Source organism: Gorilla gorilla, chromosome 13 (assembly GCF_029281585.2).
Source record: "Gorilla gorilla gorilla isolate KB3781 chromosome 13, NHGRI_mGorGor1-v2.1_pri, whole genome shotgun sequence".
Classification (NCBI taxonomy): Eukaryota; Metazoa; Chordata; class Mammalia; order Primates; family Hominidae; genus Gorilla; species Gorilla gorilla.
The window spans coordinates 127,295,377-127,319,482 of NC_073237.2; the positions used below are offsets into that span (position 1 = coordinate 127,295,377).

Sequence of the window (24,106 nt, forward strand, 5' to 3'; positions counted from 1 at the left end):
ACGTTGATCAAACCCATTCAGTTGATTTTGCCAGTGGCCCAGGGAGTACGCCCGCAGTTTGGGAACCACTGACAGCCTTTGCCACGGGCTGTCCTGATTTCTTGGTTCACACCCCAAGTGACTGCCTGCACCGGGCCCTGTGCTAGGATCTCGGGCTTGGAAACCCTGCCCCGAACTCGAGCCAATGACAGCCCAACGTGGCCTGACTAGTGCAAGTGCCGAGCACAGCCCAGATCGTCAGGTGGGTTCTCCCAGCTTCCCCTGCGTGGGGGAATGTTTAGTCTGACTCTGAGCCCAGGATAAACTGCAGCTGTGGCTTTGTATTTCTGGCAAACAGCTTCAGCGACACTGGACCTTGGTGACGCCAGATGCCTGGATGTGGCCAAGCACAGAAGGCTTTAATTACACAGCGAGGACCAGTGGGATGGGAGGACAGAGGGAGGAAGCAAGGAAAGGATCCAGGCGTCCACTTCCCCTTCTTTCTGCCCCACCCACCAAACGTGAATCCCCACTGGGCAAAAAGGGGTGGGGAGTCTGGGCGCGGTGGCCCACGCCTGTAATCCCAGCACTTTGGGAGGCTGAGGCAGCCACATCACTTGAGGTCAGGAGTTCGAGACCAGTCTGGCTAATATGGTGAAACCCTGTCTCTACTAAAAATACAAAAATTAGCTGGGCGTGGTGGCATGCGCCTGTAATCCCAGCTACTTGGGAGGCTGAGGCAGGAGAATCGCTTGAACCTGGGAGGCAGAGGTTGCAGTGAGCCGAGATCGCACCACTGCACTCCAGCCTGGGCAACAGAGTGAGACCTCGTCTTAAAACAAAACAAAACAAAATGGAGGCGGGGAGCAAAAGGTAGGGAAACGAAAATTACTGATTCATTTTCAGGCCAAAATATGAATTGGTCCAGCTCCGGGGGGCATCTCTCTTGGGTCCCGGCTGGAAAATGATTGAGTAGAAACACTCGCCGCAGCCGCGGCCTCTTGGGCAGATGCCATGAGTGGGAAGACAGACAGAGAATGTTTTCTTGGTGCGGATTCTCAGAAGCCCGCCGCCCGGCGCATCTTGGAAGTGCCGCTTAGAGGGGCTCTGCCAAGGGAGAGCTGGGCCCACATGGTCCTGCAGATGGTGCTGCGCGGGTTCAAAGGAAGGAGTGACGGCTCTGGACGTGGAGGAAGGAAGACGGCAGCAGCCACCGACGGCCCTGTGTTGTCAGATGGGGCCTGGGGACCGAGGGAGGCGGAGATGCCTCTGGGCCACTGCAGCCTCACACTCCGCAGGTTGCATCCCGCCCAGGGCTGCCTCTGCAAACAGACCCTGACCAACCAGCTGCTGCTTTGCCACTGTGCCCAGAACATGCAGCTAGCGTCCTGAGCACTGAGCTGGGCTCTGTGGTCACCCTAGCATCCGGCCAGTGCCTTAGAGGATGACCACGGCCTTCCCCGCCACAGCCCTGGAGGGACGACTGGTGCTCCCATTAGGCAGATGAGAAGACTGAGGCTTGGAGGAGTGGGCAACCCAGGTGCGCAGGGCTGAGATGGCCAGAGGAGTGGGGATGAGAGTGCACGCTCAGTCCCAGGGAGCTCCCTGGGCTGGCACCCAGGAGACCTGAGTTCTACCCAGACTCCAGCCAACAGGATACGTGGCTTCTCCCCTGCAAAACAAGGGCTCCTGCACAGCACCCCGTGTGTGCTCGGGCTCACAGGGATGACCTTGGCCCTCAAAGCTCACAGCCCCATGAGAGACGGACGCACAAGCCAGCAGCCATAGGGCAGAGCAGCTCCCACCCTGGCACATTCCTCCAAACCCCAGGCTTCAGTCTCCTCATCTGTAAAGCCAGGATTATAAAAGCCTCAACCCACAAAGTTTTGATGAGAATTAAATGTGCTGGTGCACAGCATTCAACAGAGCTTGCTGGGAACCCTGAGAAGGAGTGAGTCCCTCTGCTGGGGCAGTTGGAGGTGGTTATCTGGGAGGGCTCCCTGGAGGAGGACATGCCTGGCTGAATAGCACATTAAGCAGAGCCTTGCCAGCTGGTCAGAGGAGCTGAAACCCAAGGAATTGGGGGGGGGGGGGTCCAAACCCTATGAGATTGGGAGAGAGGGTCTCCAATGCCTTAGAACGGCCCCCTGGAAGCAGCAACTGCGGTTTTTCCTAGACTGTGATCAAACTGCTGCAGAAACCAGTTACAGACAGGACTGTGTTGGTTGTGGTGCTGTGGCCTCTCCCAGCCTCCCGGGCTTTCTGATCAGGTGATTCTGGGAGGGGGGCAGAGGGGTCCTGGCAGAGGAGGATGCGTGTTTTTAAAGAACAAAGAACTTGGATGTGTGAGCTACGGCAGCCCTTCAAAGGCAGCCCTGGGGCGGCTCTGCGGCATTCCCAGGAGTCTGGCTTTTCCTTAACTCCTTTCTGGACACCTCTGGGCAGTGCCCCCAGGGAGGCCTCTGGGCTCAGTCAGGAACAAGGCAGAGCTGAGTTCAAATCCTGACTGCCAAGTTCAAATCCTGACTGCCGAGTTCAAATCCTGACTGCCTCTCACAGGCCACGTGACCTCGGACAGGTTGCAGAACCTTTCTGAGTCTGTTTCTCTCTGCATAAGCCCGCGCAGGGCCGGTGGGGAAGAGGCAATCAAGTCAATGCATAAACGGACGGCGCACAGTAGGCCTAACCAACATCACCACCCTCCCTGCAGAGCCAGCTGCTGAGCCCAGAAGGAAATCGGACCCACTCCTTGTTTTTGACTGAAAATGGTACCCCCAGGCTTGGCGCCCTGCCGTCGTTCCCAGGCTTGGCAGTCGGCGCCTGCCGGCTCTTGGCACAGCACTGCCAAGCTGCTGTTTCTCGGGTGCTGAGCCACGGCGGGCGCCGGGCTGGGCCCTGCACGTGCATTGTCCCGTTTCTGTTCAAAAGTGAAAAATCCAAACTGCTCCCCACGGAGGCACACTTTCTTTGCACGATGAACGAAGGAAATGTGAGGGTGTTGTCCCCGGTCACCGGTCACCTCGCCATTATGAATGTGTGTGTGCTCTGAGGACCATTCCCCAGGCAGGGTGTGGGCCAGGCAGTAGCGTGGGGACACTGTGGCCCACCAATGTCACAGCAGATCCCCTGCCACCACTGCCTCTGGGACAAGGAGGGCCGGCCGCAGCTGCAGCCCAAGTAGGAAGGAGCTAACATCTCATCTGTTGGACCCCGAGGTCCTGCTGCTCAGCCTCCCCGGCACAGGGGTCCAGGCTGGCACCTGGGGAGGCCCCAGGAGCTCTTCATCCCTCCCCGAGCCTGAGCCTGCTGTTGGGCTCCTCTGATGTTCTCCATGTGAGGGCAGGATTCTCCTCCTGGCCTAAAGAGCTCAGGTGGGGGGATGTGGGGGCTCCTTTCCAGGGGAACCAATTACAGGCAGATGTGAACTGGCTGACCTCGCACACAGGAAGCACCTGGCGGAGAACAGGGCTGCAAAGAACAGGGTTTGGGCCACTTGGCACCGTGGTGTTGGGGGACGTTGGCTGTGCCTGGGAGCGGAGCAGGTAGGTATAGGGTCCTATCATGGCCACTCCAAGTCCCTGCTGAAGGACATGTTGATCTGGACCCCAAGTGTGTGACCCTGGCCAGTGACTATGCAATGTTGAGGGCTTGGCAGTCAGGCCTGGGGGGCAGCACTGCCCCCGGCAGATTGCAGTGGGGACAAGACTGTGCGGCAGGGCAGGGAGGCTGGGTGGGGGCGGGGAGCCCAGGCGCTGAGGCTGAGCAGGGGCCCTCCTTCCGCCCACCTGCAGGTTCTGGGCACAGCCAGCCCGTTCCCCAGGCCCTGAAAGGCAGGCAAGAGGGCCGCCCTACTGGACAGATGAGCAAGCGGCCCTCCAAGAAGGGACGTGACCCTGGCATCTCACACAGCCAGGGGCGCTAGGGGTGGGGGCTGTGGGCTGGCAATGGCTGGCTTCATCCCACTCAGCACCTTCTGAATAAGGACATCTGGCCTTTCTTTTTACCACCCCGCCTCCCCTTGATTATAAGATGCTACAAGGCAGAGCCAGATCCTGTGTTCACAGGGAACCCCCAGGGCTCAGCACTGACTCCCTCCCAGCCCCGCTCCCTGTCACTCCTCACAGGTGAGCAGCCTGTGAAGGGTTCTGACTTGTCCCCATCTGCTGAGCGGCTCTATATGGTACCCATTTTACAGATGAGAAAAGCGAGACTTAACAGAGGTAAAGCTACACAGCCAAAGGGTGCCAACAGCCATCATCTGGCAAGCATTTAGAGAGTGCCGAGGGTGTGCAGGTGCGGTGCCCACCCTGAGCTAACATGGCCACAGGAGGGTGTGGTCCCTGCCCCTGGGACTCCTGCCACGGAAGGGCAGGACCTGTGATGGGGGTGATGATGGGGCCTGAGGATCACCTGCCGCCTCCCCTGCCTTGTCCTGGACCCAAACCTCCTTAAACCAGATAGGCCAGTAGCACCAAGCCACCGTGGCCCCCCAACAAGCCATACCGTCTCCCTGCCCCTCACTCCTCCCACCCTCTACACTGGAACAGGGGTCTGTCCTCTGGGCCCTGGGGCTCCCCATCCCTGGCACAAGTCGGCTTCCTTGTCCTTCTGTCCACCAGGCTGGGAGCCCGCTGAGCTGTCTCGTCGCTGCTGACCTCCCTGGCCCCGACTTGCTTTAGGCATTCAAGGTTTGAACACGAGAATGAGCATGTGCCACTGTGGGAGGCCTGGAGGCTGCTGGGTGACCTCAGGCACATCCCTGGCCTTCTCTGAGGCTGCCCTGCCTGCCTCCAGGGATTGAAGGGCACTGGCGTGATGCCGGGGGTGGGGGGCAGGGGTGTATGAACTGTAAAGTGGCCCTGGGGACAGGCTGCTGAGTTCCACCCTTGCCCACACAGGTCCCTCCGGGAAGCAGGCTCTGGTGAGACTGTCCAGCCCCAGGGTCTCAGTCCAGCCCCAGGGTCTCGGGGCACAGTTCCAGGTGCCCTGTCCTCCAGGAAGGATCAGGTGGCATTGGCGCTCAAGGCCTGGCAGTTCGGACAGGGAGTCTAATGAGGATGGATGGTATCCGGGGCTGGAGAGGCGGCAGCCAGCTCCTTCCCAAACAAAAACTGAGTTTCTGACAGATTCCGTGTGGCGGGGGGTGATCCTGACAGATGTCGAGAGGTTCCTGGGAAAAGATTGCTTCTGATGGAGGCCCAAATGGATATTAACGCTCACTGGCCAGGCAAGCGCTTCTCAGATGAGAATGGCCTCTCTCCCAGGGCCCCCGGAACCGGGTGTCTGAGCGCCAGGGCTGGCGGGGATTTCCTCATCGACTCCCCTCCAATCGCCCCTGAAGCTGAGGCCGTCGGAATGACCCGCCTCCCAGCCCAAATCCTGATTGACTTCCCGGGAGATTGGCTTCACGTCCACCAGAGTGGAAGACGCATGGCCCGCTCCGGCGTCCTGATCTTTCATTAAGCCTGTCCTGACCCTGAACTCTGATTTCTGGGTTCGGCTGGTGCCTTCTCACTGTTCCGCCCGCCAAGGGGTTCCCAGAAGCAAATGTCATAACTCAGACGTTCTTGGTGTTAGGAAAACAAAAGAGCTTCTATCCCCCAGACGCAGCTCCAGTACATTTTTAAAAGCTCTCCTCTGGAGCTTCAAGACAGGTTTAGAGACGTGTCTGTCTTTGGGGTCTTGTGGGAATTCTCATCTGCTCACGCTGGCTCCTAACATAGCAGGCTCTGCCTTGCTGGCGGACTCGTCCCTCCACCGGCCGCCTGTGCGGGCCTCCTCACGTCCTGCCTCTGCTGGGGACCGCTGACCCCTTTCAAAACTGACCCAGGCTGCCTGCACCCCTGCCTCCCCCAAAAACTCCCCGCCAAGAGGCTTCCCTCTCTCCTGTTTCTCGGTCACTTGTTTTCTCTGATGTTAAGCCCTTCCCCCAGATGTTTGTGGGCCTAGACATCAATACACCAAAAATAGTCAACACCAAGATCCCAGGCGAGATGCGTCCTGCACTCAGTGGCAGCAGCCCTGGGGCGGTGGGGTTCTCACCGGCCCACCCCCGGGCCTGGTCTGGGGTCTCTGTTCCTGGCTAAGCAGGCCTGACTGGCATCTCCTGCCTCCCAGTCTCTCTCCAGCACACTTCTTCTCAGCTGAGCCCCCCACTTTCTTGTGCTTGCAGTTAAGAGGTCTAAGGATGTAGGTGGGCATCCCCATTTCACAGCTGAGGAAACGGGGGCTCAGAGAACCGAGGTAAGTTGCCCCAGGTCACACAGCAGGACTCAGAGCCATGCCTGGGGCAGCCTGTGGATGACAGGGCCGGAGCGTGGAACCTCCAGGCTCCCCGCCTCTCTGACATCTGCTGTCTGTCGGGGTCTCATCATAGACCTGTGGACTGAACGGTCGAAACACCTCCTCCCCGTCCCTCTCCCCACTGCCAAAGGATGCACACCGCCAAGTCACCTCTCCTGAAGCACAGTCCCCATCCCGTCTTCCTCTCTTCAACACCCCCAGTATCTCCCGATTGTGTGTCCCAACCCTGCAGCCTGGGGCTGGAACACTCCAGCCTCATCTCATCACGCACCACAAATCCCTCGGGCCCTGCTCCTCAGATGTTCCCTGGTAGCCGCGTTAGGTTGCCCCCTCCTCCTGGAATACCTTCTCCTTCCTGCCCGCACTCAGAAATCCTCCCTGCTTTAATGGCTCATGAGAAATGCCCCCTTCTCCAGGAAGCTTTACCCTCCCCTCTGCTACAGTGACTTCTTCCGCCCCCAATGCCCCCTGGCGTGTAAATTCCTCGGGAGGACTGGGACAGGGGCTTCCCCATCTCTGTGCTTCCCCGGAACCCAGTATACAGTAGGTGCTCAAAAATGTCTGTCCAACTGAAATGAAATGTGAAGCTGAGAAGCCTTAAAGAGCCAGTCCTCCTGATCTTCAAAGCAGGGCCTCTGCCCCATTCTCCCAGCACCTTGGGTGGTCCCGCCCCTGCCCTATGACTGGCAGTTGGGACATCTCGCTTTTGTTTCCCACCCAGGCAGGAACCAGGAGGTGCAGGAATCAGACAGCTCTTGTCAGCCCATAGCCGTGGGGGATCTCTGCTCCTAGCAGCCACACTCCTCCTTTCTCTTCTGCACACGCGCCGTGTATTGGGTAGTTCAAAAAGCCAGGCGCCCGCACACATCAGCCCTGGAACCCACGTTAGCAATAGGTTCCTGCTGCCATGTGTCGTCCTAGGCCCAAACCCCAACTTGCCTAGAACCCGCCCCACCCCCTGCTGGAAGAGCCACAGCTGGGGATCTCAGGGAGCCCAAGGTGGCTCCTGCCTAATGTCCGCTCCAGACTGGGTACCCCAGGGTCAGCTCACAGAGTCCCCTGTTCCCCTTTTCTGTAGGGGTGGGGTCAGGCCAGGCAGAAGGGCACCGGGGCAGGGCCAGTCCACAGATCCATGGTGGAGGGCTGGGTAGGAAGCTGCTCGGAATGCCCGGGTTCAGGTACACAGCCTCACGGTCCCCGGTGCCTGCCCTGCCGCCCACCCAGCCTGGGACACTCACCGTCCAGCCGCCGCCGTCCGTGCGCATGTCACAGTACACCTGGAAGCCGGCCGGGTAGTGGGTGGGAAAGACAGAGTAGACGCCATCGTCCTGCTGTCCGCTTAGGAGGACGTCCAGACAGTCTCGGGGCCGGGAGCCTGAGGCAGGCAAGGCCGTCAGGGTGGCTGCGGCCCCAGCACGTTCCTGCCCAGCCCCCTGGCCAAACTGTCTGTCCATCAATAACGCATGTGGGGTCCCATGGGGTTGAGAGAGCACCGGCCTTGGAGTCCGACCTTGGCTCTGCCACTCCCTGCTGTGGCTGGGTGAGAGAATCACCCTCTCTGGGACTTACTTTCCTCATCTGGAGAATGGACGAGAGGGCTTCAGCGCAGGCCACATGGAAGTAGGGTCGGGCCCTGGAGTCTCATGGCTGGGGAACCCTCACCCCAACTTCCCCGCTCCCCAGAGCTGGGACCCGAGGCACCGGAGGAAGGCAGCCCCTGCCCCACTCACCAGTGGCACAGCCCCGGGGCCGGGTTCCCCGGGCAGGCGCTCTCTGAAGGTCGGCCTTGTTGCGGGGCCGGCCCAGCCCCCGGTCCCTCTGCAGGGCATCCAGGATGTCGCCGACGGAGTTCACCAGGTGAGCCATGTGGCCCTGGCTCTCAGAGAGAAGCTGCGGAGCACAGGGGGTGAGCCGAGGGGGCAGAGGCTCTGCTGGGGGTGGGGTGGCGCACATAGCAGGTCACTGGCCAGAGTGGGCCCTCTCCTGAGGCAGAGGTGGGCTTCTGGCTCAAGGCCCCGCCCTGCCCTGCCCCTTGGGTCCCTGTCCAAGGTGGTCTGAGGGGCCAGCCAGGCTATGATGGAGCCTGTGCTCTGGGGCCTCGAGGGCTGGGAGGGCCGGGGAGCAGGCGGGAGGGGAAGGAAGCTCCAGCAGGCACCTGCCACCCCTGCTGCCCCAGGCTGCGTTCTTCGGCCATCTCTTCGGCCCAGGGAAGAGTAAACTGGAGGAGGCCGTGCCAGGCGGGGAGAGAGCGCCCCGCGTTGGGCAAATCCAGCTTGAGCCCAACACGTCCACTTGCCAGTTATATGACTAGGGGCGAATGTCCTCACCACGCCTCGTCTCCCCTGGCCTGGCCAAACTGCTATGGGGACCAGTGACAACACATGGGAGGTGCCCAGCACAGCGGCAAGGACCGACCGGGTACTCAGCACACCAAGTTCCCACAGCACCTTCCAGGCTACCAGACATCCCCACCGCTGCCTCTTCCGATCCCGAGCAAGGCTGCTGAGGTAGGAGTGATTGATCTGCACTTGACAGAGGGGTGCCCTGAGGCTGGGGAGGCCACAGGAGCCTTTGCGCAGCCCCCCAGGCTTCTGGACCAACAAGGCTCCCCCATCCCACCCCCACTCCCCATGCAAACATCACTCTGAGTTTCTGGGGCTCTCCGATGTCCATGACCTCACTGGGTCCCCCACTGTGCTGCAAAGAGGGAGGATTTAAGGTTGTCATCTCTTGTGACAAATGGAGAAACTGAGGCCCCGAAAGAGCGATCCCTGAGAGTGAAGGATGGCACTGGGGGCAGGGACCAGGACTCAGGCCACTTCCCTAGGGCGGGCTGGCAGGAAAGGGGCCCGGGGCTGTGTTCTTGTGTAGGAGACCAGGGTCAGGGTGGGGACGGGGCAGTGGTTTGGACCCAGGTTCTGGTGTTGACTGTCTGTGTTTTGACTCCAGTCCCTCCCCCATTCACTAGCTGCGTGACCCTGGAACAGTGTCCGAATCTCTCCATGTCTCCATTTCCTTGTAACCCAGGATAATGAGCCCTGTTTCTCTGAGCGGGGGGATTCAGGAGAGCCTGGGCTGGGGAGCTCAGCCGTTGTTCTCCATCCTTCACCCTCGCCCCTCCCTCCAACACAGCCCTGGGGTTGGAGCTTGGCAAGCGCAATGCTGTCCCCCAGCGCCTCTGCCTGTGTTGGGTGCCTGAAGGGTCTGAGGTCTCTTGCCCCCACCCTGGGCTTCAGGAGGCTGCAGGACCACGTGGAGGGTGAGGGGGTAGTGGGCAAGCTATAGCTGGCCAGCCAGTGAGCATGGAGCCGGCCGGGTCTTTATACACCTAACATGTCACTTGCCAGATAATAGCCAATTCGTGGAAGGAAAATAGAAATATACAGTGCCGGCAGTTTACAAAATATGATTCCTGGCTCGTCCAGAGGCAGGGGCCCTGCAAAGCTTTTAGTTTCCCTGTCAGTTTCTCTTCTGCTGAGCAGGTGATTCAGTGAGGGCTGAGGCCAGGGGAGAGAGGAGCAGAGATGGGCAGGCAGAGCGTTTGGGTTTCACAGCAGCATCCTGTAGACGAGCTCCACTGGGCACGCCCCACAGAGGGACACAGGCAGCACACCCCAACCGGGGCGGGAGGGAAGACGGTAGGCAGGGACCGCCCTGCGATGTGTGTGCGGCAAAGATCACTTGGTTAAGTCACACCGGTACTGCCCATTTATCTGAGTCAACACGGCCACAATGCACTAAAAAAAACTCAGGCACGGTCTCCTCCCTCTTGCTAACGGGCAGGGAAGACCTCTGTTTAAACCAGCAGATGATTAAAGTTGAAAATGTACATATAAACATGCCCCGAATTAATGGGGAAGTGAGTCCCTGCTTGCTGAGCTGGAGAGGCGCATCAGGGGAGGGCTGGACAGTGCTTAGAGGTAGTGGTGTCAGAGCTGCTGTCCCCGGCACTGCTTAGCTGTGTGAGCGAGCTTGCACAGGCACCTGCCACTCAGAGCCTCAGTCTGCCTCTCCATAAAATGGGATAACAAGGCTGGGTGTGGTGACTCACACCTGTAATCCTAGCACTTTGGGAGGCCAAGTTGGGTGGATCACCTAAGGTCGGGAGTTTGAGACCAGCCTGGCCAACATGGTGAAACTCTGTGTCTACTAAAAATACAAAAAAATTAGCTGGGCGTGGTGGTGTGTGCCTGTAGTCCCAGCTACTCAGGAGGCTGAGGCAGGAGAATTGCTTGAACCTGGGAGGCGGAGGTTGCAGTGAGCCGAGATCGAACCACTGCACTCCAGCTGGGTGACAGAGCAAGACAACCGTGTCTCAAAAAATAAATAAATGAATTAAAATAAAATAAAATGGGATAACAAATGTACCAACCTCCTGGCGTTATGGGGCTGCAAAGTGCCTATTAACGCGGAGCCCAGCACATGGTATAGGCCTATCACTCCTACCAGAAAAGGGATTTTCGGCCCAACACAGTAATCTTAGCACGTGGGGAGGCCGAGGTGGGTGGATTGCTTGAGGCCAGGAGTTTGAGACCAGCCTGAGCACCATAGCAAGACCTCGCTACAAAAAAATTTTAATCAAAAAAATTAGCTAGACATGGTGGTGCACACTTGTAGTGCCTGCTACTTAGAAGGCTGAGGTGGGAGGATTGTCTGAGCCCAGGAGGTGGAGGTTGCAGTAAGCCCTGATCATGCCACTGCTCTCTAGCATGGGTGACGGAGTAAGACTGTCTCAAAAAAAAAGAGAAAAAAAAAAAAAAAGAAAAGGGAGTTTTCAATAGTGGCATGGTGGCTCCCTATAGGTTTAAATTTCAGCTCACAAACAATTTCTACTATAATAATAAGGAGACGTTGATGGTGCAGACCATGAGTATCCCCCACGTGACAGAGCCAGCCAAGCCCTGTAGCCAGGCGCTCCAATATCCCCTCAGCATAGACTGTGTTATGCACGTTTCACGGGTGAGAAGACCCAGCCCAGAGAGGGGAAGCAACCTGCCTGGCATCCCACAGCTGGCACAGATGGGGCCTGGACTGGATCCCAGCTCTGCAGACTCAAACCCTCAGGGCAGAATGGCTCAGCTCAGCCGTGACCAGCAGGCCTCAGGGACTACACATGAGAATCAACCCCAGCTGGGGGGCTGCAGGGGGTTGGGGATGAGGCCCAGGAACTTGCCTTTTCCTTTTTTTGAGACAGAGTCTCGCTCTGTTGCTCAGGCTGGAGTGCAGTGGCGTGATCTCGGCTCACTGCAACCTCTGCCTTCCGGGTTCGAGCAATTTTCCTGCCTCAGCCTCTTGAGTAGCTGGGATTACAGGCGCCCGCCTGGCTAATTTTTGTATTTTTAGTCGAGACGGGGTTTCACCATGTTGGCCAGGCTGCTTTTGAACTCCTGACCTCAAGTGATCTGCCCGCCTCGGCTTCCCAAAGTGCTGGGATTACGGCATGAACCACTGCACCTGGCCGGGAAGCTGCCTTTTAACAAGCACCTCTGGCAATTCCAACCCAGGGTGCCTGCAGGCACAGCTTTGAGAAACCCACATCTGTGCTGATCAGCTGAGGGTCTGGGAAGCTTGGAAGGGAGGAGTTAGGAGCACGGCTCGCTGCCTCTGAATGAAACATAAAGACACACTGTCTCTTGAATCATCCAGTCTGTGGGGAATGAGTCAAATCAAACATTTTTGGGGAAGTAAATATGTCAGGTGAGCTGGCACTCCTGGGCCCAGAAAGGCTGTTAGTCTTGTGGGGACACTCTGTACCTCTGCGCAGGCTATTGGGAGGGCAGGACTCTGGGGTCCCTCCTTCTAAATCCCCCACCCCACCTCTAAGGGTGGGCCTTCATGAACTGGGCCTGAGCTGACCAGGGGCTGAGCGATTTGGAGTGAGGTAGGGGTCCCAGGTCAGCCAGAAAGTCAGGAGGTACCCCCAGCCCCCAGCCCTGCTGATGAGGCCTGGGGAAGTTGCACATGGAGGGGCAGCCAGAAGGCGGTCTAAACATCCCTCTACCCCGGGAGGGGGAAGCCACCTTCCCATCAGTCACCCAGACAGGGTGATGAGGACTGTAATTTCTCCAGCTGCTGCCTTCAAAGGGAGGGAAAGGGCCCCATTGCTCATGAGCAGCTGAGTGACCAAATGCCTGGATCTCTCAGTGGCTGCTGGGAGCGGTGGGGCGGAAGGGGCTGGGGCGCCCGTGGGGGCAGGGGCTTGGCTCCTAGCCTCCAGGGATCTGAGTCACCGGGAGAACGTGGCACAGGGCCAGGGGCTGGGCAGGGCTCCAGCAGGGGCTGGATTCCAGGTCTGACCTGGCCACGGCACCCAGGAAAAATCACCACCCATTTCTAGGCCACCATTTTCTGTCTTGGAAAATGGTGGAGGCAGATGAGATGATCCCAAATCCCTCATCCTATGAAGGAGGAACTTCTTGTGGGTGGTGCTTCCAGCATGGTCCCAGAGCCGAAGCTGGAAAGCCTTCACCCAGACCCACCTGGAGCTGGCTTGGCTGGGGGCAGGGGTGGGGAGGGTGGAGGTGGTTTGGGACAGGCTAGGGGTCTGGCTGGGCTGCCTGGACTGGTCTCTCTGTCCCTGGGAAGCTGTGGGTATTGCATGGTAGTGAACTGGAGGGGGTATGGAGAGATGGGGTGCGGCTCTGAGGGGGTAGCACTGATCAGCCACATGCCCTTCAGCAAGGTGCATCCCCTCTCTGAGCCTCGATTTGCTCCTGATAGGGGAATGCCCTGCCTCACCTGTACCCTGGAGCACTGGGGAAGCCCCAAGCCCTGGATTTGACTGAGGAGTGCCAAGCGCCGTGGGGTGCTATACAGTTACCCGGGTCACTGGGAAAGAAACAGGATTTGAATCCTGGCTCCCAGTAACTGTGCGGCCCTGGATGAGTGACTGCGCCTCCCTGAGCTTCATGGGCTTGTCTGTAGATGGGAACAGCAGTAGCCCCTTGTCTGGGGCCTTGGGGATTAAGTGAGGCCATGGACATCAGGCGCCTGGCACATGGCAGCACCAGCACCAACCCCTCGCCTCCAGCAAGACCCCGAGATGCAGACCCCAGCCCTACCTGGATGAGGCGGCCCTGCTCACTCTGCAGGGCGCTGAGGCCCTGGCCCAGCGTGCCATGCCCCTTCCGCAGCCCCATGCACTCCGTCTGCAGCTCTGAGGCTCGGGCCAGCAGCCGGGGCAGCTGGTCGGCCAGCGTGTCCAGCAGCTCCTGCTCCTGGTCACCCACCAGCCGTGGCTGGGCCTGGTGCTCGGTCAGCGCCTGCAGCACCGAGGCCTGGGCGCTCTCCAGGCGTGCGAAGCTGTCGGTGAGGTCGGGGCAGCGCGGGTCAATGAGGATGCTGAGGTGCGAGCTGTCCGCCCTTTCCACAGTGACCAGGGCGCTGTTGGCGCTGGCAGCCCCAGTGCTGACGACAGGTGGGGGCGCCGTGCCCGGCGCGTGGGCGTGGTTCAGGAAGAGCACAGCACCGGTGACAGCTACAGCCAGCAGCACAGCCAGGGCCAGCAGCACGGTGCACAGCACGTAGCCGCAGCTCGGCCGCTGCAGGCCCGCCCGGGACGCACAGACACAGACAGACAGACGGGAGAGAGAAGGGGCCAACATTAGAGGCATACCTGGGGTCAGAGGACCCCCTTCTTGGGGGGCTGGGCAAGGGCGTGGCACAGAGACTGAGATGAGACAGGCACTGAGAGACAGTCCAAGGGGAGACAGAGAGACAGGGACAGCCACAGATGCAGTGAGAGGGACACAGTGAGCGCCTCAGGGAGAAAGTGGAGAGAGACAGAGCCCCAGAGGGGAGGTGGAGACATAGGGAGAGACAGGGAGACGCGGGGAGACGCGGGGAGACGCGGGGAGATGCAGGGAGACGCAGGGAGACGCAGGGAGATGCGGGGAGACATGGGGAGATGCGGAGAGACGCGGGGAGACACGGGGAGACATGGGGAGATGCGGGGAGACGCAGGGAGACGCGGGGAGATGCAGGGAGACGGAGACAGACAGGATGGGAAATAGAAACCGAGGCAGAAAGACACAAAGACACAAGCAGAATGCCAAGCCTTCCCTCTCGCTGCCCCTGCCACCCACCTCCCCCCATGCCCTGCACAGTGACAGCCCAGGGACCCACGGTCACCTGTGTGTGTGGCCGTGTGGCCCCCGTGGAGCCCACACCACCCAGTAAGGGCTGGAGGTGGAGATCCCACCTCTGCAGCCAGACGGGACAGGGCTCAGGCCTCTAAGCTGCATTTCCCACAGTGTGACCTTGGGCCAGGGGCCTCACCTCTCTGAGCCTCAGTTTCCTCGCCTGTAAAACAGAGCAATATAGAGACACCCACCTCTCTATACACTGGTCAGAGAGAGCTGTGATGCAACAGCAGCGATGCTATAGATGGTCTCGTGCTGTCTCTGGGAACGAGTGCCCTGGGGTAGCGGGCACCCATCATGGAAGGTCCCTTCCAACTGCAGCAGCCACATCCCGTGTTCTGTCCTGCTGTTCTCCAGTCCCCAGGGCACACGGGGGCTCCTAGGCACCTCCTCCCCGCACCCCACCCCATCCTCTCTCCTTCCTCTGCCTCTTCACAGAGCAGGCCCCTGGCAGAGCAAACGCCAACCCGCTGGGCCAGGGAGCCCTAAGGCCACCCTGGAGAAGAGGCCTGCCGCCCTCCAAGGAGGAGGGGGGCCGAGGCAACAGGTGGCTGTCACTCCAGAACAAGCCATATCTCAAAACCAGGAACGGGACCCGGCGAGGTAGCTCACACCTGTAAGCCCAGCACTTGGGAGGCCGAGGCGGGCAGATCACAAGGTCAGGAGATCGAGACCATCCTGGCCAACAAGGTGAAACCCCATCTCTACTAAAAATACAAAAATTAGCTGGGCATGGTGGCACATGCCTGTAAATCCCAGCTACTCAGGAGGCTGAGGCACGAGAATCCCTTGAACTTGGGAGGCGGAGGTTACAGTGAGCCAAGACCATGACACTGAACTCTAGCCTGGAGACAGAGCTAGACTCTGTCTCAAAAAAAAAAAAAAAAAAACAGAAACGAAGGGCAGGCGCGATAAAAAACTGTGTTGGCCAGAAGCCAGGGCCACGGAACAGCTTGTGGTGAACGGAGGTGCCAGAGCGTGGCTGCACACGCTCTCGGAGGCCCAGATTCACTGGGCAGACTCGCTCATGGCCCCTGAGCATTACACACAAGGGAAGACTGAGGCCCAGAGAGGGCAAGGGGCTCTCCCAGAATCACACTGCAAATAAAAGCAGAACTGGGATTAGGCCCCGAGCCTCCTGCCTTCCTCTCCGGGCCAGGCCCCTCCTATGATTGAATTTTCCTCAACTCTCAGACACATTTTCCCCACCTTTTCAACTTTCCGAATTTGAGACTTGTCTTGAAATGACTTCGTATATTAAAGCACCTGGAGCCGTGCCTGGCACGTTGTGCTGGCGCAGTAAATATTAGTGGCTTTCATTATCCCATGATCAATGTGCACACAGCATCTGGAGGACATTTTTTTCCACCCAAAGTGTTATTTCTGTGTGTCGTCAATGCTGGGACGCACGTTCTCTTTTTTTCACGTTTTAGCATCTCCAACATGGGGGGACATCTTACAATCGTAATTGGCAGCTTTCTTGCTTTCTTAGTGATACACTGAACAGAGACAGATGCCTCTTACATCATTGTGTCTTACTACCTAGAAGATGAGGCAGAGGAAAGAATCGTTTTTGTAAATTCAAATTCCACAAGGACCTGCCGGATGACCTACTTGGCCCCCGAAGAGGACGGGGTGGAGGGGACATGCGCCTGGACATGCAGACCCCCAGGAAAGGATCTGCTTTGTTGTCAGGATGCGGAAGAGTTTCTTGGCCTGTCCCTATTGTCATGCGGTTGCCAGGACTCAGTGCTCCACGCCTGCCCAGTTCTCTTGGGGGCCGCGTCCATTCCGGGCTCCACACATCAAGACAATTTACTCCAGCCAGACCCAAATGCACAGTTCCCCTCCACCAGCTCTGCACAAACTGCTCCCTTGGCCGGCCAGAAGCATCTGCTTCCCCTCCTCCTTTTCCACTGGCCTAATGTATTCTCTTCTTTCAGGGCTCAGCTAGCTGTCACTTCCTCCAGGAAGCCTTCCTTGACTGTTTCTACTCCACTCCCCCCAGCTTGGAGGGGCTCCTCCTCTGTGCTCCCCCCGTTAGGGTGTTTACAAGACAGATTGTTGTGGCCTTTGACTTCTTTTACTCACTCATTCATTCAGTTGCCTCTGTGCCAGGGCTGCTAACTGGGCTGTTCTATGATTTCCTTCCCTGCCTAAAGTATGGCTGGGTTTGATATACAAAGCTCTGTGTCAGCAGCCAAGTCCCTGTCATGCACTCTTCTGGAGCCCGTCGGGAGACACCTTGCCCCGAGCAGCTCAGGGCCGCATCATCAGACTGTGTAGCATTAAGGTCCCCTGGCGGGTGAGGCTGGGGCTGGCGTGGCAGAGAGGTCATCCGTCTCCCCTCTGCGACTCCCACACCCCTGCCCTATCTTGCACCCTCCTCCCACCCAAGCCCCTCCCTGGTGGGAAGGCAGAGGGCACCGAAATGGGGAGGGGCTCGAGGAAGCCGCAGGGGGTCCCCTAGAGGCAGGGGGACAGTGGAGCTTGGAGATGAAACAGGGCACTCAGCAGAGGAGAATTAGTCTTCAGAGATCACCTTAAAGATGAAGTACTGTTCGCTTTTATGGGCTGCCGTTTACGTGCCTTGCGAAGAAATCTGCCCGAGATTATAAGGGGGGCTCTGGGCGCTGAGCAGCCCAACTGGTATGCCTGAGGCTGGAGCTGATTCATCCGTCCTGGTGTGGCTGAGCCGGGTGCATTCCCTGGGGGCTGCGGAATGGGGAGGATGCACACAGAGCCCCCAGCTCCCAAGACAGGGCATCTCGGGCAAGTGAGCAGGAGAGAGACCGGGGCCTGAGCCAGGAGCCCTGGGTTCAAAGCCCACTTCTGCCACTGACCACTCGCATGAGCTTCCAGCTGGAGGGACCCAGCTTGGTTCCTCGAGTGACCCCCAGTGCCCACCCAGGGTTCACAGCTGCCTAAGAAGCCTTGGCCAAAAGGAGGATAAAGCTCATGCCAGTAGTGCGGCAGGAAGCCCCCGGGGGTGCCTCAGTTACAGGGTGACCTCTGTCCAGGCTACCTTCTCTGAGGCCCCAGCCTTGGGGGTTCTGGGGAAGCGGCGGGTGGGTGGGGGGGGGGGCTCAGGAGGAAGGGATTTGATGCCAAGGCGCTCTGCTAAGCTGGCACACCTCCCTTCCTCCTCACTTCCTAAGAGAGCTGGCTGGCAGGAGTCCCCTGGGGAGACTGGGACCACACTCCACAGATGAAAGTAGGAAGAAGAAAGTTTCCCTCCAGGGGAGGCCAGGCCAGGTTAGACCCAGGTGAGCGCCCCTCCTGCCGCCCACCCCCATCTCCTAAGAGCACCCAGCCCAACGCAGGCAGCTCTTCTGCATGACAAAAACACATCCTGGGGCTTTGCACTGGGAAATGGAAAGTTGAAGGTGGCGGGGTCCTGTGGGCTCTGGATCCAGCAGAGGCTTGCACAGAGCCTGGGTGGGGGTGCTTACGGGCTCTGTGGGTTGAGGGGAACTGGGCCCTGCCTCAGGCCAGAGCCTTGGGGGAATTCCTCCTGTCTCCCCAGGAGCCCACTCTGCTCCCGGCTGGCACATGGCTGGGCACATGGCTCCCAGTAAGGCCCTGGCAGAGGGAGGGTCCCAGAGACTCCCCTGGGGGTGAAGAGCTGGTGGCTCTGCTCACCATTCTGGGGTCCCAAAGACTTAGGAAGGGGGTCTGCAGGCTTGTTCTGTGAGATCTGAGCGGGAACCGCCATCCCGCTGGGGACCCTTCAGCAGAACCCTGCCGAGGGCCATCTGGCGTCTCAGGCCACAGGGAGGGGCGCAGGAGGGGCTGAAGGTGTCCAAGGGGACAAGAGCGCCCCACAGAGCTCCCGGCCTCTGCCCCTCCGGGAGGCTCCAAGCCCCCCAGCTGTCTCACTCCCTGGGAGCATTTGCTCTGAACCACGGAGGGGGCTTCTCCAGATGTTTCCTATAAGGGTCTTGCCCACCCTCCCCGTGACATACAGCTCTGGCCTCCCAGAGGGCCCACCGGGGCCTCAAGCCCACTGAGGCCCAAACCAGCGTCTCTCCACCCCAAACCTGAGCCCTCCTATTTTTCACTCGGGGATGGCACCAACCCTACCTGCTGCCCCCGCAAAGCTGGCACCTCCTCAGGTCTCCCTCCCTCACCCAACATCTGGACAGTCACCTGCTCCTGTCCATTCTACCTCCTCAGCCACACCACTCCCCAGCTAAACAGTGAGCTCAGAAGGAGGGGCTTGGGAAACCCCAAGCCTAGCACAGTGACCTCAACCCAAACCCCAGGGAACAAGAAGAAAGAGGCATGGATCTTCTAGAACCCATGATGGTTTGTAATCGCCCCGACCTGTGAGTTTGTTCCCCCCGTGAGACTCTAAGCTCCCTGAGGCACAGACTGTATCCACCAGACCATACCTCCTAGCATTAGGTAGGGCCTCCCTAAATAGTCACTGAGTAAATTTAATGCAGCAGGGATTTAGGTTAGACATCAGGAAGAACTTCCCAAAGAGATTTTCTTTCTTCCTTTCTGAAATGTTCTTAGAAATTTTGAAAGCGTCAAGAGATCTTGCCTGGGATGGGTTGGAAGTTGACCTCCCTGTAGGGTGGTTGGAGACAGCTCAGAAACAAGCCCCTCTGACCAGAGGAAACGGTTGCAGAGTGACTTCCTGCCCCAAGCTCCAAGACCAGAAGAATCATGTCTATTTCTAGATCCTTTCATCTGACAAACTCCAAACTCCTGGCAAATAACCGTTTCACCCTGCCCCAAGGGTGTGAGAGGCTCCTCCTTCTGTAGGGAGAGGGAGGACGCGTTAACAAAGTCCAAATCGGCAACTCGTCCAAGGTCGCCCGACAAAGATTAGCTGAGGCTGGATAGGGCTGGGACAGATGGGGCCCAAGGCGGTCCCCAGAAATGGCTGCACTTGGACAAAGGTCCTTCAGGACCTCCGGACCTGGGCTATACCCACTCACAGCGGGTGATTTCGGTACCCTGAGAACCACACAGCCTGGACACTGCAGTCCCAACTGGGGCTGAGTGGGCTGAACCAAGAAAGGGCGGCCAGCCTCTCTTCCTTCCATCCTCCCACATAGGCCCTTGTCTGCTGTCCAAGAAGACCCAGGTTCGAGTCCCAGCTCCAGCTCTTAGTCTCAGTTTCCTCATCTGTCAAATGGGTTCATCACTCCTGCCACCAAGCTCCTAGGGTGGCTGTGACTAAGAAATGAGTCTTAGTCGTGGCCTGTGACCTACTGGTGCTTGGAGTGCGGCGTCAGCATTATGCTCCCAGAGGAAAATCCCCATTAAAGAACCTCGGCCAGGCCCCTCTTGTTGGAACCAGATGTTCAGATGGCGTTTCCTGGGGGGCAGAGAGGAGATCGGGACACAGCCAGCCTGTGGAAGGGACAGGCTGCTGCGAGAGGCATCCTCCTCATGAGTACACAGTGCTTTACAGTTTGCAAAACACACCAGTATTTCACGTGGCCCCCATAACAGCCCTTGTGAAATGAGGAGGAAGCGAAGATTGCTGTTCCCACTTTACAGATGGTGAAGCCCAGGCCCAGAGAGGAGGAGTAACTTACCCAGGGCCACACAGCATGTCAGTGGGTGAGACGAACCTGGCCACAAGGGAGGAGAGAAGGCTGGCCCAGGAGAGGGCAGGCCCAAGGGAACCAGGGCAAGCAGTGTTCTCTCTTTCTTCTGACAGTGGCCACAGGAAAGGCCTTGCCTCTTGTCTGAAGCTTCAAACAAGCCCAGAGCTGGCACAGGGAACAGCCTGTCTACATGCTGGGTCACCAAACGGGCGGGGAGGGGAAGCGGGTGCTTGCTATTGGCCCAGGCTCTTGGAGCAACAGCCCTCGAGCTTCCTCCAATGCCAAGGGGCAGACAGCTGGGCTGTGTGGGGGCTGAAAGCTGTGCCCCCAGGGAGCAGCAGAGGAAGGCGGGGCCCAGCCTGGAGGCCTTGAAGCCACATTTCAAACACATTCCCCAGAAGGCACCTCCCCTTGAGACAGACCAGTGCCTGCTGGCCGTCTCCTGAGGCTCTTCCTGGCCGAAGCGTCATGCAGTGCCATTCAGCAAACACTCTCAATGCCTGACCTGAGCTGCCTGGAAAGAATGGAGCTTGGGCCCAGGGAGAGACGCAGAGATGGGCTCCAGAGGAGGGTGTGTCCAAAGGGATCTCCTGATGCAGGAGGGGCCCAGGACAAGGCAGCTGAGTGGCACAGGCTAAACACTACTAGAACTTAGAGACATAGCCACAGGGCATCAGGAAGTCTTCCTGGAGGAGGTGGCAGCATTTGAGCTTGATTTTGAGTATATATGTAGGGTGTCCCTGAGTGAAGGGGTGTGTGTGTGTGTGTGTGTTTGTGTAAGGCTGGGGAAGCAAACAAGATGACACAGAAAAGATCTGGAAATGGGGCGGCGTGGTGTGGGGCCCAGGGTTGGCAAATAACAAACAGTCACTGCCTGTAAGGGACCAATGGGAAGGCACAGTATGCCAGGTTAGGGATGGCCTTGGAGGACAGGTCTAGAAGTTAAGACAGTTCTTGCTAAGGGGGAGAAGTCAGATCTCAGCAGGAGGGGACTTGTTATTTTGGGGTGGCTTAGGTGCAGACCTGACTTAAAAGAGGGGCGCGACCAACCTTGAGAAGCAGTGGGATAGGTGTGTGGTTAGACCAGAATTTGAATCCCCACTCTCTTGCCAACATGCTGTGTGACTTGGGCATGTTCCCAACCTCTCTGATCCCTGGTCTGTGATGTGGGAACGCACTGGCCCCCAGCCTGCTTGGAGAAGTGAGGTAGTGCCGATGAATGGGAAGGGGCTTTGCAAACCGCAGAGGGCTGGGCCCTTGTGCCACGGCAGTGTCACACCAGGAAGAATGAGCAGGTTGCAGCTCCTGAGAGGAAGGGACCACCAAGGGCTGCCCGTGCCGCCCCCTCCTGCAGCTGCAAGCACGAACTGTTCCTTCCCCAATGACATCTGTCTGGGAGAAATTTAAAATTTAAAATGGGCAGCCCTATTCTCTCCTCTCCTTGGTGAGCGAGCGGCCTCCTCATTTTCGCCTGCCTGCCCCAGTCCCTTGGCAGCCCAGCCTGGGGCAGCCCTGGGGCTCCCCTCCGCCTCGGCTTCGGGACTCCAGCCCCCTTGCTGGCCAGCCCAGGTGTTCTGCCCTCACCCGCTTCCACCGCACAGCCCTGGGCACCCTCCAAGCCCCACCTCCACTGCCCCTGAAGAGGCAGCAGGAAGAGAGGAATGAGTCAGCCCTGGAGCACACAGACAAGGGTTCAAATCCCGACAGAGCTGCGTGGCCTCAGGCAGGAGCCAACCATCTCTGAGCCCTGCTTTCCTTGTCTTAAAGTCAGAAAATCACAATACCCAGCGTTCCTGCAGGAGATGAATCTTTATTGATCCCCTACTGTATGCAGGGCCCTGGCTAAAGGGAAGGATGCAGAGGAGATTCAGGGGGTCAGGTTCAGGACCAGGTGCCTGGCACAGGGTAGCGCTCAGAGTGGAGATTCTGTGGGTAGTTAAGATGCCCATTGTAGAGGTAAGGAAACGGAGACTCAGCAACGGGGCTGATTTGTCTGAGGACACACAGCGAACTGTAAGTCCCCGCCTCCCTCTGCACCCGCGTGCACCAGGGGGCCGCTGGGGGTGCGGGGACGCGGGAGACCTGGCCCGCAGCGCGCGTGGCTCCTGCAGGGGTGCCGCCCCCACCGAACCTCGAGTTCAAGCCTCGGCTGGGGGAGGAGGAGAGGAGGGTCCCCATCCCGGCCCGGGCCTCCGGAGCCTCGAAGGGGTGCGCCCCAAACTCCAGCCCCCGCAATGGGTGCTCGCCCCGCCGGCCCGAGCGGCCACCGCCTGGCCAGCCGCCCAGGCCCCGTGTCCCAGCGCCCGAGCGTACCTGCGGCTTGTCGCGCGGCCGGTCCTCAAGTTGGGCAGCGCCGCCCATGGTCTTCCACCGGTCGTTGACCATCTTCCGGCAGGACTGGCGGGGGCGCCGGGCGAGGCGCGCCGCTGCGGAGCGCAAAGGCGACGGGGTGGGCGCGGGCGCGGGCGCGGGGCGCGCTCTGTCCGCCGGGTCCCCGCCTCTGTGCCCCGCGCCGGGGCGGCCCGGGAGCGGGCGGGCGTGTGAGGATGAGCGCGCCGCTGTGTGCGGGCGGGAGCAGGAGCGGGAGCGCGAAAGCCGCCAGCCCAACGCCCGCCGCTCGCGCTGCGCGCCGTCCCCGCTCCCGGCTCCCGCGCCTCCCCGGCGCGCTCCTCTCCCTCCTCCCTCGTCCCTCCTCCCTCCTTCTCAATCTCCGCATCTTTTCTGGTCTCGGACTCTGTTTGCTTTTTATTGCTCCCCTCGGCCTCCCCCGACACACTCACACACACGCGCGCGCTCACACCCGCGGACTTGGATACTAAACTCCGCCTCCGAAAAGACCTAGAGAAAGGAGGCCGAACTGGCCCCCAGATACCGCGGCCGGCCGGAGGGCAGGAAACAGCCGCGGGCGGCCCGGCTCCTGCTGGCTCCCGGAGGGGCCTGAGAGCCCCCCGGCGGCGCCTCTGCACAAACTTCCTCCCGGACCGGACTCACACAACTCACCATGCGCGGGGCGGGCCCCGAGGGCGCCCCCGCCGGCCGGTTCGGCGTCTCCGGGGAGTGGCGCGGCGCTCCTCCCGGCTCCCTCCCGGCTCAGGACGCAGGGATCGCCCCAAGACCCAGGCTGCGCCGGGGGCAGTTTCGGTGGGGTGCGCCCCCTGCGGGCCCCCGAGGTCTGGGTCCAGGTCCCGGGTCAAGTGCGCCCAGCTGTGAGGTCTCCAGCCCCCGGAGACCTCCCTGCGCCGGACCCCGACGCGTGAGCCTGGTCTGGGGGGCGTCCCAGTCCGCGTCCGCAGACCCGTGCCCTCGCGCCCGCGGTCGGAGAGCCCACACGACGCCCCCCTGCCCGGGCGGCCCGTGGGCGAAATGGGGGTCCCCACCACTGCCACAGCCGCCGGCGCTGTGGTCGCGAGTACCAGCCGCTCCGCGCTCGGCCGCGCTTCCCGGCGCGCCCCGCGTGGTCCCAGCCCCCGCCTTCTCCTCCGCCGGGAGGGGATTTGTGCCTGGAGGGGGCTTCTTAGTTGCCCCTTCCCACCAGCAGCACTTTTAAAAGCATTTAATCCGCCCGGAGCGGCCTTCGGAGGTAATTGACAAAGTCCTTAATCTGCGCGGCGAACGAGCTGCTATTGTGGCTTCTGACCAGGAGGCGCCCACACTGCCCGACGCCGCGCTCCCCTCCTGCCGCCCCGCCGAGCCCGCCGGCCGCCCCTCCTCCGCCCCTTTCTGCGTCCCCATCTTTTTCTGCTCCCCCAGCTCCAGACAGACACCCCCGTTCCCCGCCCCCGCTTCTCCCCAAAGCTGTTTTCCGGCTCCCGGGGCGCCTTGGCCGCCGCGCTGTTCCCTGGCACCGTCTCCGTCTCTCCCCCACTGGCTGCCAGTCTGTCGCCCCATCTTCGTCCCTCTCCCGATCCCTCTACGCGTCCGGCACTGGCGGGGCAGACTGGTTGGGGGTGGGGGCCGCGTCCAGCCTGGGCTGGGGCACTCCCTGGGCCCCGGAGCGGGGGACCCTGTGGCCCGGTGCCATCCGAGGAGACTGCCACCCGCCGGGCGCTGGGTTCACAAACCACCAGCTGTTTGTCCCCAGCCGCCTTTTCCTTCCAGGACGACCGCTGGCCTCAC

General features: G+C 59.9%; 1 protein-coding gene across 3 annotated transcripts in view; it reads right to left on the reverse strand.

The window, feature by feature from the left end:
* Positions 1-24,106, reverse strand: part of FIBCD1 (fibrinogen C domain containing 1) — a 40,418-nt gene that overhangs the window by 15,870 nt on the left and 442 nt on the right. The window contains exons 1-5 of one of the 3 annotated variants that reach the window (XM_031014918.3): positions 22,991-23,662; positions 22,304-22,416; positions 13,344-13,823; positions 8,013-8,172; positions 7,521-7,657 (exon numbers count right to left, since the gene is read on the reverse strand). In XM_031014918.3, the coding sequence (XP_030870778.3) occupies positions 7,521-7,657; positions 8,013-8,172; positions 13,344-13,823; positions 22,304-22,375 (849 nt within the window). In that variant the 5' untranslated portion in view covers positions 22,376-22,416; positions 22,991-23,662. Of the gene's footprint in view, positions 1-7,520; positions 7,658-8,012; positions 8,173-13,343; positions 13,824-22,303; positions 22,417-22,770; positions 23,663-24,106 lie in introns of those variants that run through there. The other 2 variants (XM_063696803.1, XM_055351359.2) reach the window with 2 other exon arrangements.